This window comes from Lepidochelys kempii, chromosome 2, assembly GCF_965140265.1.
Source record: "Lepidochelys kempii isolate rLepKem1 chromosome 2, rLepKem1.hap2, whole genome shotgun sequence".
In the NCBI taxonomy this organism is placed as follows: domain Eukaryota; kingdom Metazoa; phylum Chordata; order Testudines; family Cheloniidae; genus Lepidochelys; species Lepidochelys kempii.
The window spans coordinates 36,337,265-36,351,667 of NC_133257.1; the positions used below are offsets into that span (position 1 = coordinate 36,337,265).

The following is a 14,403-nucleotide window of genomic DNA, read 5'->3' on the forward strand; positions in this document are numbered from 1 at the left end:
TGGGGATATTTTGGACTGGATGTAGATGCATCCAGAGCAGTGGATGAGACCATTTGGTAAAAATTGCAATACATAAATAAAATACAATAAACTTCTGTTGTCTGCATCATGATTCCATGGCCTTGGAATGGCTCATATTCCATTCTAACTCAATGACCTTGCCTAATAAGTAATTTGCATTATTATGATTATTATGCTTACATTTATTTTTAATTATTTATAATATAATAATTTTAGGAAGAGAACTGGCATTTCTTGAAAGAAATCTAGCTGAAGTTCTACACCATATCATAAAAACAAAGTAAGGAGTGGATGTCACTCAGCAGGGAAAAAAGGAGATGGAACACCTGGTACTCAGATACTCAGAGAACAAGAGTTTTTCTACCTGAGTTAAATGCAACCCTTTTTGTGTCTTTATTTTTATTAATAACAGCATTTAAAACTAAATCAGTGCTGTATTAATTATAAAGTTGTAATGGTGGCTATTTATGAAATGATCAAGACTATCTTGATTTTAGGAAATTAATTGTTTGTATTAATTATATTTTAATAAATATATTCAATAAAACATCAAACCTCTATTTTAAAATATTGTAGAGGTCTTTTACTGTACACAATTGTAATGTATAAATATGAAACTAAATTTTACAAAAGGGATATAAATATGATTGTATTTGTGTATGAGGTTTGAATGTAGACTAAATAAATTGCTTGTGGCTAATGAGTTACCAATTCTCTCAACTCTTCTCACACTTTTGAGCTGACTAGATGTAGTCTCAGAATTGTGCAAATTTTCAGATACACTCCAAAATTTAGGAGGGACAATACTGACTTAGTCTCCAATTCAGCAAAGAACTCAAGCATGTGCTTAATCACACCAAAATCAATGCAACTACTTGCATGCTTAAAATTAAGCACATGCTTAAGCACTTTGCTGGATCAGAGCCTTAAAATAATACAACTGAGAAAACTACACTGCCCTTTTAACAATAAAATTACTTGAAAATCCTAGCTATGGGAGGCATATTGTAATTAAGGGGGAAACCACCTAACTCACCTAAATTGTTGGTATTTTCCCCCGCTCCTCCCTACCAATAAACATGTTTCCTGGTAACATTTTTAGTTAAAATACAGAAAGTAGTTCATGTAGTGCTAAAATAACATTTAGCATTTCAAACCATGAAGCCTGATTGCTCCAAATTTAAACAATACTCCATGAAATGCATTGTAAATTTCAGTATCATGATTCTTGGCCAATTCATAATTCTACAGTACACTGCTCACAAAATGTTATATTACTGAAACTTATCTATTTCTACTATATAAATGAAAATACCTTTCAGGAGTATGGGTAGTGTCGTCATAATATGTATTAGGCACTCTTCTCTCCTGCCTAGTCCTCCTGAATATGAAATAAATAGCACAGATATTTAGACATTTTAATAGTGCCTTATAATTGAGTGTTTATCCTTGTTGTATCATAGAGATGATGCACATACAGTATGCTAGTCCACTTCCTGTACAGCAATATCTACTAAAAACATAAATATTCAAAGCCAAATTAATTTAATTTTTTCACATTCAATTAGTATTCAGCCATGATTAATAATGTATTCAGGCCTTGTGAGCTATACAAAGATTTTTCCTAACAGCTCAGTCATATCAGCATGTAAGTGGTGTTTAAGCAGGTGAGTATTTCAGGAAATATAAGATATGGATGTTGTGAAATTCCATGATTGGTAACAGAAATCAAAAGTTAATTTCCTTATTGTAAAGTGAACCAATAAAATAGCTGAACAGATGAGAAATACATCTCCTGCACCTACATGCATAAATCAGCTTCCATTGTTCTCCAAGCACAAGCCCTTCGATGTAAACAAAAAGGATGAAAATAAAAGAGTCATGAAGGCATCTTAAAAGAATAAAAAACAGTGTGGTCTCTTAAGTGATGAAGCTGGGCTTTGAGATGCCAGATGAGAAGGGAAGCGTTCAACAGAGTCCACCCAAAACTCAAGTTTGATATGAGTGTGACTAGTGAATATTGGCATAGCTAGACTACATACACAGAATGTTTTCCTTTTAAAATGAATTTGTAATAAAAATGTTGAGACCATTCATTATGCTACACTTTTGAGTTCATCTGAGTCTCTTTAAAGGGAGTGACTGTGGAAGTGTGAACTGTGATCTGAACCAAAATCATTGTATTGAATTTGTGAATAAGGAAAGAAATGCGGAGGAAAGCAGCTGAATGATTTCCCAAGTATTTATAAAAGGGCAAGTAAAACTCCGAAAGGCCAGCTGGGATGATGGCTAAAATGACTTTGATCTGAGTAGAAATTAGGTGCTGTGTGGTAAACTGGGGTACCAACTAGTGCAACCATCTGGGCTATTACATTAAAAGAGGTCAACTACAAGTTGGAAACAGGGAGTTCATGAATTAACAGCCACAAGGACTCCTCATTGTTAATTCATGTTTCAGCATGGTATCCGTGTTAGTCTGTATCAGCAAAAAGAGAGTATCCTGATATTAATGGGTTCCAAACAAAAGACTACCTGCAGTAATAGCAAACTGCCATAAAGAATGACTATTGAAAGATCTAAGACAGTTTCATGGCATAGGTTCCTTTTTTGTTTGTGAACAAAGATCAAGAGAGCTATAGATGAAGTGCAAGTACATTTTTATTCTGGAGACAAAGGTGGACTCAAATGGCAGCTAAATCACTGAAAGATATACAGAGCGCTGAAATAGTTAGAGATTAAATGAAATGATTATCAGGAGAGTTATGAAAAACTGAAAACCTGTATGGAATGGAGACATGATATAAAGGAAGGCTGAAGAATACAACATCTAGAAAGACTAGAAACTAAAGGAAGAGCAAAAGAGAAATGCGCAGGCAGCCATCTCACACTGATATCCACAATGTCTAGTCAAATTGACAAGAAAGAAGAAAATTCCAACGATGAGAGCCCACAGGAGGTAAGTAGCTGCCCCTAAATGGTTAACAACAAGCACTGCATGGCAACCATCAAACAGAAAGAAGCAGCAAGTAATCCTGATTAATGAGTCCATCGTGAGAAATATGCCACAAGATATCTTTGGGCCAGATGAAAACAGGATTGCCTGCCTTTTCCTGGATGTCAGCACAAAATATGTTATAAAATAATGCTTGATATCCTCATGAACTATAGAAAATTCCCAGTGATTGTAATCCATGTGAGAATAAATGACACCTGTGAAGGAATATTTAGTATAATCAAGAATGATTTCAGGAACTGAATTTTGAATTGATGTAGCTTATCTTCTCAGACATTCAGTGTTAAGTAAAAGTGAAAGAGGTATGAGACTGATAGTAAAGACTAACAGTATAAAAAGTGGTGTTTGGATTTAAGGAACAGTTCTTGATGAGAGGTGATTGAATGAATTAGCTGGTCTTCACATGGGTTGTAAATTGGATTCAGATGTGGTATATTGCTTGTTAGACAGGTGTTAAACTAGGTATATGAGAAGATTTTGCATAACTGAAGAAATTTTTCATGTATTCCCAAAACACAAACTCAAAACAAGAAAGAAGATTTAAACTATTTGATTTTTTTAACAGATGCTGAAGAATAAGATAAGTACTGTGCATTAATTAGCATTCAAGTGTCTATGAACAACTATCAGAATATGGGATAAAAACAAGAAAAAGTAGGAGAAATGATGGAGACTATAATCTATTAGATTTAACTAAAACTTGGTGAGATGATTCTCATAACTGGAATGTCAACATAGATAGATACATACCACTTGGATTGAAGAGATCAAAACATTCCTTAAATCTGAAGGCACTCTGAACCTCAATAGACCATTTTAATAGTTGAATTAAGCCTGCACAGGACTATTTTTGCTTTACTAGATTTATTTTCTGACTCCAGCTGAAGTTTGTAACAACTACTTTGAGCAGGGGATTAGACTTGATGACCTCCTGAGGTTTCTTCCAAGCCTAATATTCTATGATTCTGTACTCAGGGCTTTGTGCAAAGTTACAAACTATCCCACAATTCACATATGGCTTTTCAGTTATACATATACACACATTCATGTTCTGGCATTACTGATCAAAATTTTTCTCTTTTAGGTGACTAGCACAGGTGCTAAAATGAGAACTCTGAGAGTGAGATCCTGAGCTAGTATAAACTGGTATAGCTCCATTCTTCAGTTATGTTGATTCACACTATCTGAAGATCTGGCCCACAGTCTGAAACCAGACTCAGACAAACCAGGGTAACTGCTTTTTTATTATGTAAAAATTAACTAATTAATTAAGATCGCTATTTTAATTGTCTAATTTCTTTTCATGCTTTCAAGAAAATGCTTTACATATGCAGCAATTTGGTTGAATTGTCTCTGTCTTCTTGAATCACAAGACTGTGATTCAGAAGATCTGGAGCCAGATCCTCATCTGTTATACGTCAGCGTAGCTCCACTGACTTTCTACCAACTGAGGCTCTGGCCCCAGGAATATATTTCCTGCTCTGCTGTGAAATTGTTATATGATCTCTGGCAAGCTGCATACCCTCTTTCTCTCTGTGCCTTTTTTCCCCATTTGTAAACTGGGAATAATCACACACAGAGGAGGCTTGAATTATATTTGTAAGCAATCTTGAGGGCTTTAAATTGAAGGTACTTTGGAAGTTGTAATCTGATTGTTATTTTTCTCTTTTTGGTCACACAGCAGTGACTGAGGTACCTTTTGAATGTTCTGTGTAATTTGGAGATAACACTAATGTGTCTGTTGCTTAACTTATTTACATGTTCACCTACACTGCAAAAAGCACTATATCTTCATATTAATATATAGTTATGCAGGATTTAATGAACAAGATTGCTTTAGGCTAACAAGTAAGATAGAAGATTCAAGCAGAGAAGAATGCATCTGGATCATCTGCTTATGAGTAAGGGGGGACTAATAGAGAATGTGGGAATAATGAGGAAGCTTAGTACCATTAGCCGTTAATTACTTGCATACACCATAATAATCAACGGGTTCAAAGGCTACAGAAGTACAACACTGAATTAGATAATAAGCACAGCAGATTTGAGAAATCTAGTGAGTAAATTGCAATAGGAGGTAAAATGCAACAATGGGGAAGAATACTAGAATACTTCATCGAGATACAACAGGGCACAATAACCTATGAAGAATCCAAAGTACAAGATGTGGCTAATTTAGCTTCAAGAAGGACTGCTCAATTATCTGAGGTTAAAAAAACCCTACTTGTAACAGCTTACATTCTCTGCTGTATAAATCTCTCTAAACTCTGATTGACCACTTTATGTTCTCTAGGAGCTTTACCAAAATTCCCCGATAAAAATATGCATATAAATCTAAAAAAAAATTTTTAAAAGGAACCATAATCCTCAGATTAGGCAAAATAAATGGTATGAAGCTTGCCAAGTAATAGCTATTTACACAAACACACACACACACACACACGAAGAAAACATTATAAAGGAAATAAAGTAGCTATATTAAAAATTCATGATCGTTCAAAATGTTCATGAAGGAGTCAGATTCTAATCTCAGATGTACAGAGCATATTGCCATTTATATTAATACATATTCTGTTTTGTTCCTGGCAAAGAGAAGATATTTAGTTGCACAGTGAAATTGCTTTATTAGTGCCATGCTCCCTAGAAACAGAAAACAGGACAATTTTTTCTGCCAGGACAATGATCCCCGAGAACATTTCCATGCAAAGAATGACCTGCTCTACTTGCTTTGACTCATACACCCACCAACAACGGCTAATATACAAACCTAACTGTGAAAATTTAAGCAACTTAACAATACATATCTTATGCTCTTGCACCTACAAGTGCAAGTCTTATCATTATCACAACCACTATACACCACAGACCAGACACCATAACTTCTGCACACAGCCCTTTACCAGATTACCTCCCTCACCCTGCACCTACACAAGGAGTTGTGAATGCTGGGTGTAGTAATTGGTTTGGTTTGGAGACCATAGGTTGGTAAAGTGGTGAAGTAATCCAGTTAAAGTGGGTGATGGAAGACTGGCATCCCCAGAGGGGACAGAGTTCATACTGTGGTGCATTGTGGTGACAGAGAGGGACAGTCTTCCCTGCTCTCAGTTCCAGTTGTTCATACCACAGTAGCTGGTGGTAGCCAGCAGGAGTAGGCTTGCAGCCCTGGCAGGTCCATATTTAGTGCAGTGATTTGGAGACAAATGAACGATTGTATCTTAAACTTAAATAATAGTAATAATAATATAATCTGCCTGAGGCTAACAATCATCATGGAAAGTATTAGCCCAAACGATTGAGGTTTGGCAAAATTATAACCAGCTGAAAACAGAGTCTTGTAATAGAAAGTGTTAGGAAAGTTTCTTCTTAGCATGTGTGCAATGTGCCTTAGGTGGCACGTGACCAGGATTAATCACTGAATTTTGTCCACTGGTTGTATCATCAGCTTCCCCAGTCAGGGCCGGGACTGACAGGGAGTGTGACATGAACACATGCAGCACTGCCTTGAGAAGTGTGTCTGCACAGTTATGGCAGAATTAACCTACTGTTAATTCGCTCCGGGAAGGTGGCACAAGCCACAAAAACAAAAAAATCTATGGTGATGATTTGTTAATCATTCAGTTTAGAATAGCCAAACTCTACTGTAGGTAGCTTCCTAGGTAACAGCATTTACGGGTGTTCAGTCTCATAACTCACAGACTTTAAAGCCAGAAGGAACCATCATGATCATCTAGTCTGACCTCCTGCACATTTCAGGCCACAGAACCTCTCCCACCCACTCCTGTAATAGAGCCATAACCTCTGGATGACCTACTGAAATCCTCAAATCATGATTTAAAGACTTAAAGTTACAGATAATCCACCTTTTCCACTATTTTAAACCTGCAAGTGACCCATGCCCCATGCTGCAGAGGAAGGCAAACCACCCCCAACCCCACCCCCAGGGTCTCTGCAATCTGATCTGGGGGAAATTCCTTCCCAACCCCAAAAATGGTGATCAGTTAGATCCTGAGCATGTGGGCAAGACCCCCAGCCAGATACCTGGGAAAGAATTCTCTGCAGTAATTCAGAGTTCTCCCCAATTATTGTCCTATCACCGGCCAATTAAACTTTACATCATCAGGCAGCCAGGCAGAGCTTGTCAAGCTGTCCTGACATGGAAGAGTCCTCAGAGGAATTGTCATGCCAAGGAAATGTATGAGAAGGAATTTTTGAACAAGGTACCTTTAGGATTTGAAGAGTTCTGTGGGAATGTAAAAATTCTGGCTACCATTTTATTTTTGTTTTTATCTCTTAATCCAGTTCTACAGATACTAAAGGGATTTTATGCTGTTTTAATACAAAACAAAGCTTTAAAAATGCTATGAGGATTTGTCATTCTGATTGAGTGAGATCAAGATGGCAACCATGAATGAATGTAGGAGGAATTTTTCAGTTCCTGCAATGGACAAATGCAGAAGAGCTACATATCAGCTCCTCCTTTAAAGAAATGGCAATATCTACTATTAAGTATACTAAATGAGATTAGAATCTGGCCTTAATAATTTCATAGCATATTGGAGTGATATCTTCATATTGTAGCATTCCCACAAAACCATTCAGACATTTTTCTTACATTTAGTGTTTTGCTGAAAGAACTGTATGCTAATAATCTGTTCCAAATACAGCACCATACTAGCACTTATTGTTACTTACTACAAGGTAGTGCAAAATATGCTATGTGAATTTAAAGTGTAATAGTTATTCTCCAGAAAATCCCCATGTCAACACTCTTATTCTGCATAGAGTGCCTTTTTTGCAGTTTAGCTTAATCCACTTCCAAATACACTAGCTATGCTGGGCTACTTCCCCATGTAGACAAGCCTGAGATGAAACTATATTCCACATGGAATATTTTATATTCCCTGATATTGCTAAATAATAAATAAGCTACTATGGGCTAAACTTCTTTCTGCCTCATCTTTGCCATCTATAAAACAGAGTGAATAATGTTCCCTACTACAGATGGGTGTTGTGAAACTAAATTAATTAATGCATGTGAGGTACTCAGAAACTATTGAATGAGAACTTTAGAAATACCTATAACTAAAATGAATGAATAATAAATACATACTTTACAAGTATTAAAAAGAATCTCTGTCAGAATTTTTCAATCAAAGGATTTTCAAGAATTTAACCTTTGTCTCCAATAGAAGCAGAGTTCAGACAGCAGTGAGCACTTTTAAAAATCCCAGCCAAAAATTATGAGCTATTAAAAACCCCTTATATTTATTAATATACTCTGTTTTCTAAATATGACTGTTTCTTTTAGGAAACCGTTCCGTTTTTCTTAGTATTTAAAGATATAAATATACTTCTAGGTAATAAATCTTAGATTAATATATTTGCAAATAATCACAGTATATTGTACAGTATCTTTAATGTATAAATGTACTGCTAAAAAATATACATTGTTTAGTTCTGAACCTGAATGGATTACTGTCTACCTAAGTATAAATGGGAGAATAAATAATATACTGCACACCAATTATACCTCTCAAGATCATAGTAAGCACCCTCAGAATAAGTACGACACATCTTATGGGAACGGAGTAACCTGATTGCATCTTCGCAAAAGAGAGGATACATTGTGTGATCCTTGCTGCCAAAACATAAAGGGTGAACACAATGAAAAGCAACACAAAAATGAGATGAAGACAAACAAACATGAAAAGCAGGAAACTTTCAGCAAATGAAGTAATCATCAAAAATAGAACTCAGCATATACAAACTGAAATGAGAAACAGAGCACTGGTCAACTTAGAAAAATTACTGGAAATAAAAATATGTAAAATAAATTAACATGCAGGTAAGAATATAAAAATATAATTATCACACTTAGGATTTGTCTGTTGTAACCCTAGAGCAAAAAGGCTTATACAGTTTAAATACTATATGTGGCAGATATATTTCTGTTTAGTGTTTATGTTGATTGATTTTAAATAGTTGTCTTTAATAACTTTATTGGAGAGAGACAACTGCAACTATAAAAATGTAGTTTCATTTTTATGTGGTACCAATTTTCAGACTTTTGGGCCTGAAAAATGTAAAAAAAATACATCTTATAAAAATATTATCCTATCCAATTGTCTACCAACTAATAATCCAGACATCAAATTTTTCTAAAAATACATTATTTATTTTGGTACTAAGCACAGTTCTCTGGAATTTTATCTTCTACCACTATACAATGTTGGTACACACAGGTACATGCAGTTATTCACATAGTATCACACAGAGGAAAATATATACCTGGCATCTCTGTGGTGGTGGTCAAAGGACTGAGTATATCGAGAGCCAGGTAGCGTGAGACAATGACTGAAAGCATGACAGAAACAAAAATACAAATATGAAACAATAAAACAAAGAGGGAATAATTTACATCACACAACAGAAACATGAAGGTCAGACGGCTTGTGGATAGAGCATCCATAAAAATATTGCCTGGAAGTACTGAAATAATTACCAACTTTTAAATCTGAAGTATCAAAACTGGGTAAAATACTTAAACATTTTCAAGGAAAAGTTATTAATATTTTGAGAAAACTAGGTTACTTTCCTGTAATGAAAGTTTTCAGTTTGTTTCTTCCACAGATTACTCCATATAATTGGATCATGCATAGCATGGCTATGTGGGACTTCAGAAGATGATAAAAAATAAGGTGTTTTTTAAAATGTTGATTGTTAAGACTCTATGTGTAACATGGAAACAAAGCATTCACTATAAATCCAAAGTCCAATGAACCATCTTCCATTTCTCAGGTAGCTTCCATTTAAAAGAAGAATGAAGACTCTCATACAAACAGAGATGCTGGAAGCAAATATATAACTATAAAGGAGACAAGTTCTGAAAATTCCAGTTACAGACCAATAACCCAGTTTTCACTTTCATAACATCCATCCATAGATAGCAAATCTAAGAGGCTAATAAGCAATATCCACTAGTATATAATGGTATTTCTAGTTAAAGAGAAATGAAAGAGTAGCCCTACCAAAGTAGATGTGCTAATCTAATAATATTGTTTTTAAAAGTTGGTCCAAAGACTGTGTGGAAATCTTTTACAAATTATATGACTGGAATCTAATGAACACAGCTTCCAAAAAGGGAGAAGAATCCAAGAAGCATCCAAGCCTTCTAAAATCTTCCTGATTCTAATGCAGCCCAGATCTAGGTCCTGACATTTCTCTTTGGAAAGAGAATCAATTATCAGGATGAAAGATTTCTTCCAAAACTACAATCTGACTGCCATTAAAGTTTGTAGTTCACAATGTGAAGAGTTACAATGACAAAAAAGTAAATCTTTCATTCAAATGATTCCGAGTACTGCAAGATGAGGATTCTGGGCAGAGAACTTTAGCTATGGCTGGCCTTCCCTCTAGCCATAGCTACCTCCACTTCGTACTTCTAATGTGAAGTGTGGGAGGAGTTGGCATGGTCTTTGAAGTAGTTATACATTTTCTTTATCAACTTAGAAGCAGCTGGTCAAAAATAGGCTGCAAGGACATGGCAACTCTACTTGGTCAGGGATTCCTTGCCTAGGTATCTCTTGACTGTAGCCTTTTGTACCTTCCTGTACAAAATTTAACTCAATATCAGCTGCCTTGGATGGCTTCTGCAAAAACTGGAGAAAAGTAGAAACATCCTCTTTGCCATTGCTATGTTGGTGTTTCGCACAGAAAACGTGAATTTAGTATCAGATGAGTCCTGCAGACCAGTGGCTCTCAATCTTTTCCAACTACTATACCCCTTTCAGGAGTCTGATTTGTCTTGTGTACCCCCAAGTTTCGTCTCACTTAAAAACTACTTGCTTACAAAATCAGGCATAAAAATACAAAAGTGTCACACACACTATTACTGAAAAATAGCTTACTTTCTCATTTTTACCATATCATTATAAAATGAATCAATCGGAATATGAATATTGTACTTACATTTCAGTGTATAGTATATAGAGCAGTACAAACAAGTCATTGTAAGACACTTTAGTTGTACCGACGTCGCTAGTGCTTTTTATGTAGCCTATTGTAAAACTAGGCAGATATCTAGATGAGTTGATGTATCTGCTGGAAGACCTTTGCATACCTCCAGGGGTCCACATACCTGTGATTGAGAACCACTGCCCCAGACCATCAGTCCCAAGCAGCAGCTCTGGTCATCTAATCCTCAGCCTGCCCCCTCCAAACCATCTGGAAGTGTCATCTGGATGGGGAGGCATAGTGTGTCACCAGACCTTTGGAAACTGGCTATGCTGCAGTCTTTGGCATAAGAAGCACTGACATGAAGTCCTGAATTTCCTATCCCAAGATCACCAACTTTTAAGACACAATCATTAGTCTTGGTGCAAAGAGCACTCTCTTTTCTGAGAGACATCCCTGTAGAGACAGGGAGAGAACAATGCCTTACTGTGGCCATCATTGCAATCTCACAGAGAACTAGGAGCAGGCACTGACCAGAATCCTCCTCTTCCTCCTCTCTACTTTGAGCACATGGGTGGTAGGAAGGGAAATCCTTCATCCTCAGTACAAAACTGTGGATTCAAGGCCTTCAACAGGGGAATATCTCTGTCTTATCCAATGAGCTGGGGCCCTACTATTGAGAAGCCAAATGCTTCACGGCACCTGTAGCTGAGCGTGTTACTCCACCTGGTACTTCAATAAGCAAGTTGCCCACCTGGTCTTATGAGAAGAGAGTGTGGTCTGCATCAGTATAAGTAATACCTTACACTAGACTTACATGAATATCCAAGGTGTTCTTCAAAGTGGGTATGAAAACGCTGCTCACATTGGTGGACATCTGCAAGCAAACTTGCTGACCCTACACACCATGGTCAATTCAAAGACAGAGGACACACAGAACATGGCTGTCCATCTTAGACACAGTTCTGCTGCACTAACATGATTCAAAGTTTATTTCTTTCTTTCTTGACATATATTAAAAGGAAAAGTTGGGTGGTGGAAATGAACAACAAAAATATTTCACACCAAGAATATGTAGTAGGAGTCAATGTTCCAAGAAGCCTACTAAACACAAGGTGCTGGAAAACCATAACTTAGGTGCTAGTAGGTTGATAAAAATAAACGGGTACATTGACACACTAACAGGAAATTGCATTTTTAAACAATTCAAGAAGATGCAAAAGCATGGAGGCTAGTACTGAAACATCTGGGCAGGTGCAGATGCACAGAGGAAAAGCAAATAGTTGAGCAAGCACCAAAATGCTGAGGTGGAAGCTGAAGCACCAAGACACAAATGTTGAAGTGCCACAAAATGCTCTTGACAATTTAGGCAACTGACCAGACTGGCTGGAATCTAGGGAGTCATTTGCAAAGGATACTAGAGAATGTATGGAAGAGCTGGAGCAATGCAGAGGCACAGTGACAGGAAGGTCCTTTGCTGACTCCCAGTCAAGAAGAAACCCACTGGAATGTTCAGAAGGAAGCACTGATGCCCAGCAGGGGATGATGTGCAACAGTAGGGCCATGTCTCATTCTCTCCCCGCTACTGCTGTCTGCAGCAGGAGTAAAACTTCTTTAAGAACTAAAGAAGAACCACTGGTCTTAGGTAAGGCGCTAAGATTCAGGACTGAAAATCCTCACAGATAGTCTGTTTAGAGAAGATAATTTACAGTAGAACTTCAGAGTTATGAACAGCTGAGTTACAAACCGATCAGCCAACCACACACCTCATTTGGAATCAGAAGTATCCAATCGGACAGCAGCAGAGACAAAAAATAAAAAAGCAAATAAACTACAGTATCGTGGTAACACAGTACTAAAAGTGAAATAAGAAAAAAGATTTGACAAAAAAGATTTGTGCTTCTTTCATTTAAATTAAGATGGTTAAAAGTAGCATTTTCTTCTGCTACTAATTATGAGCAACCTCCATTTCCAAGGTGATCATAACTCTGAGGTTTTACTGTACTTTCGCATGCTGAAGACCTGACTTCAGTAATTGCTGACAAAGAATAAGACACGATGCTTGTAATCATCTTACCCCATTTCGAGGTTATGTATGGGTTATGACATATTGGAGAATTGTCTGAAATCAGCAAGATGAAAATCAATAAAGACAAGTGCAAAATACAGTATTTAAGAAGGAAAAATCACATGCACAAATACAAAAGAGGGAATAACTGCCTAGACAGTTGTACTGCTGAAAAGGCTCCAGGGGTTATAGTAAATCACAAACTGACAATAAGCCAACAATGTGACTCGGTTACAAGGAAGGCTAATATCATTCTGGGGTTTACTAACAGGAGTGTTACATTAGACAAGGGAGGTAACTGTCCCACTCTACTCAGCAATGGTGAGTCCTCAGTTAAGTACTGTGTCCAGTTCTGGGTGGCCAAGTTTTAGGAAGGATGTGGACAAGTTGGAAAGAGTCCAGAGGATAGAAATAAAAGTGATAAAAGGTTTAGAAAACCCAACCTACGAGGAAAGGTTAAAAAATGGGCATGTTTAGTCTTGAGAAAAGACTGACTGAACAGACATTCTAGGCTTGAAAGTGACACAGAGAGAGACTGACAGTCCTGGAATTTCCTTGACTGGAGGAGGGTGATCAGTCAGCAACATGAACAAATATGTTATGCTGCCACAATGACCATGGTGAACACATGTTGACACTGTCAGGCTAAGTCTAAAAAAAAATTGGCTTGATTGTATGGCAGCATGACAACCAAAAATGGTATTTATGAACATTTGGTTAAACTAGTATAAAAATGCACAGAAGTGATGTATTAAATACACTCGTAAACACCTGAAGTCTAATATGCTCACAGATCCTTTACAAATTACTAATGATCACATTTGAAGAATAAATGGTCAGTAAAAAACATTTAAAGAAATTAACTTTGTGAATAACTTGTTTCTAATAAATCTTCCTTAGTTCTACCATAAATAGGCAAGGGTAACTTTAACTGATTCTACACTTTCAAAGTTTTACACTCTCTTATAAAAATTAAAATACTTAAAAACTGTTTGAGTACAGCAACTTCACAGCATACAGCAACTTCACAGATGAATAAAATAAAGATAGAAAAAGAGAAAAAAGAGATGTGGCTGGCAATGAATAATTAAATACTTGCTGTGGAACATGTTTTGAATTTTAATATTTTTCTCTGGAAAAAAGAACAAAAAATGCAGAATAATGCCTAGGTTTGATTTTAGAGGCATAAAGGATAAGCAAGACAGCAATAACTGTTGTTACATAACAGTCAGGTTGATTTATGGATAACGTTGAGGAAAAAAAAGGAAAAATAGCATTAAATATGGTCATGCCCTCCAGAATCAGTTTAAGCAAACATCCCTTTATCCTTTTTTGCTACAAGATCTTT

At 36.4% G+C, this 14,403-nt stretch overlaps 1 protein-coding gene across 49 annotated transcripts in view; it reads right to left on the reverse strand.

The window, feature by feature from the left end:
• RIMS2 (regulating synaptic membrane exocytosis 2) overlaps positions 1-14,403 on the reverse strand; it is a 748,357-nt gene that overhangs the window by 196,599 nt on the left and 537,355 nt on the right. For 37 of the 49 annotated variants that reach the window (XM_073330341.1, XM_073330345.1, XM_073330342.1 and 34 more), the window contains one exon: positions 1,337-1,402. The exons of the other annotated variants lie outside the window; for them this stretch is intronic. In XM_073330341.1, coding sequence (XP_073186442.1) covers positions 1,337-1,402 — 66 coding nt within the window. The remainder of the gene's footprint in view (positions 1-1,336; positions 1,403-14,403) is intronic. 49 annotated transcript variants of the gene reach the window in all.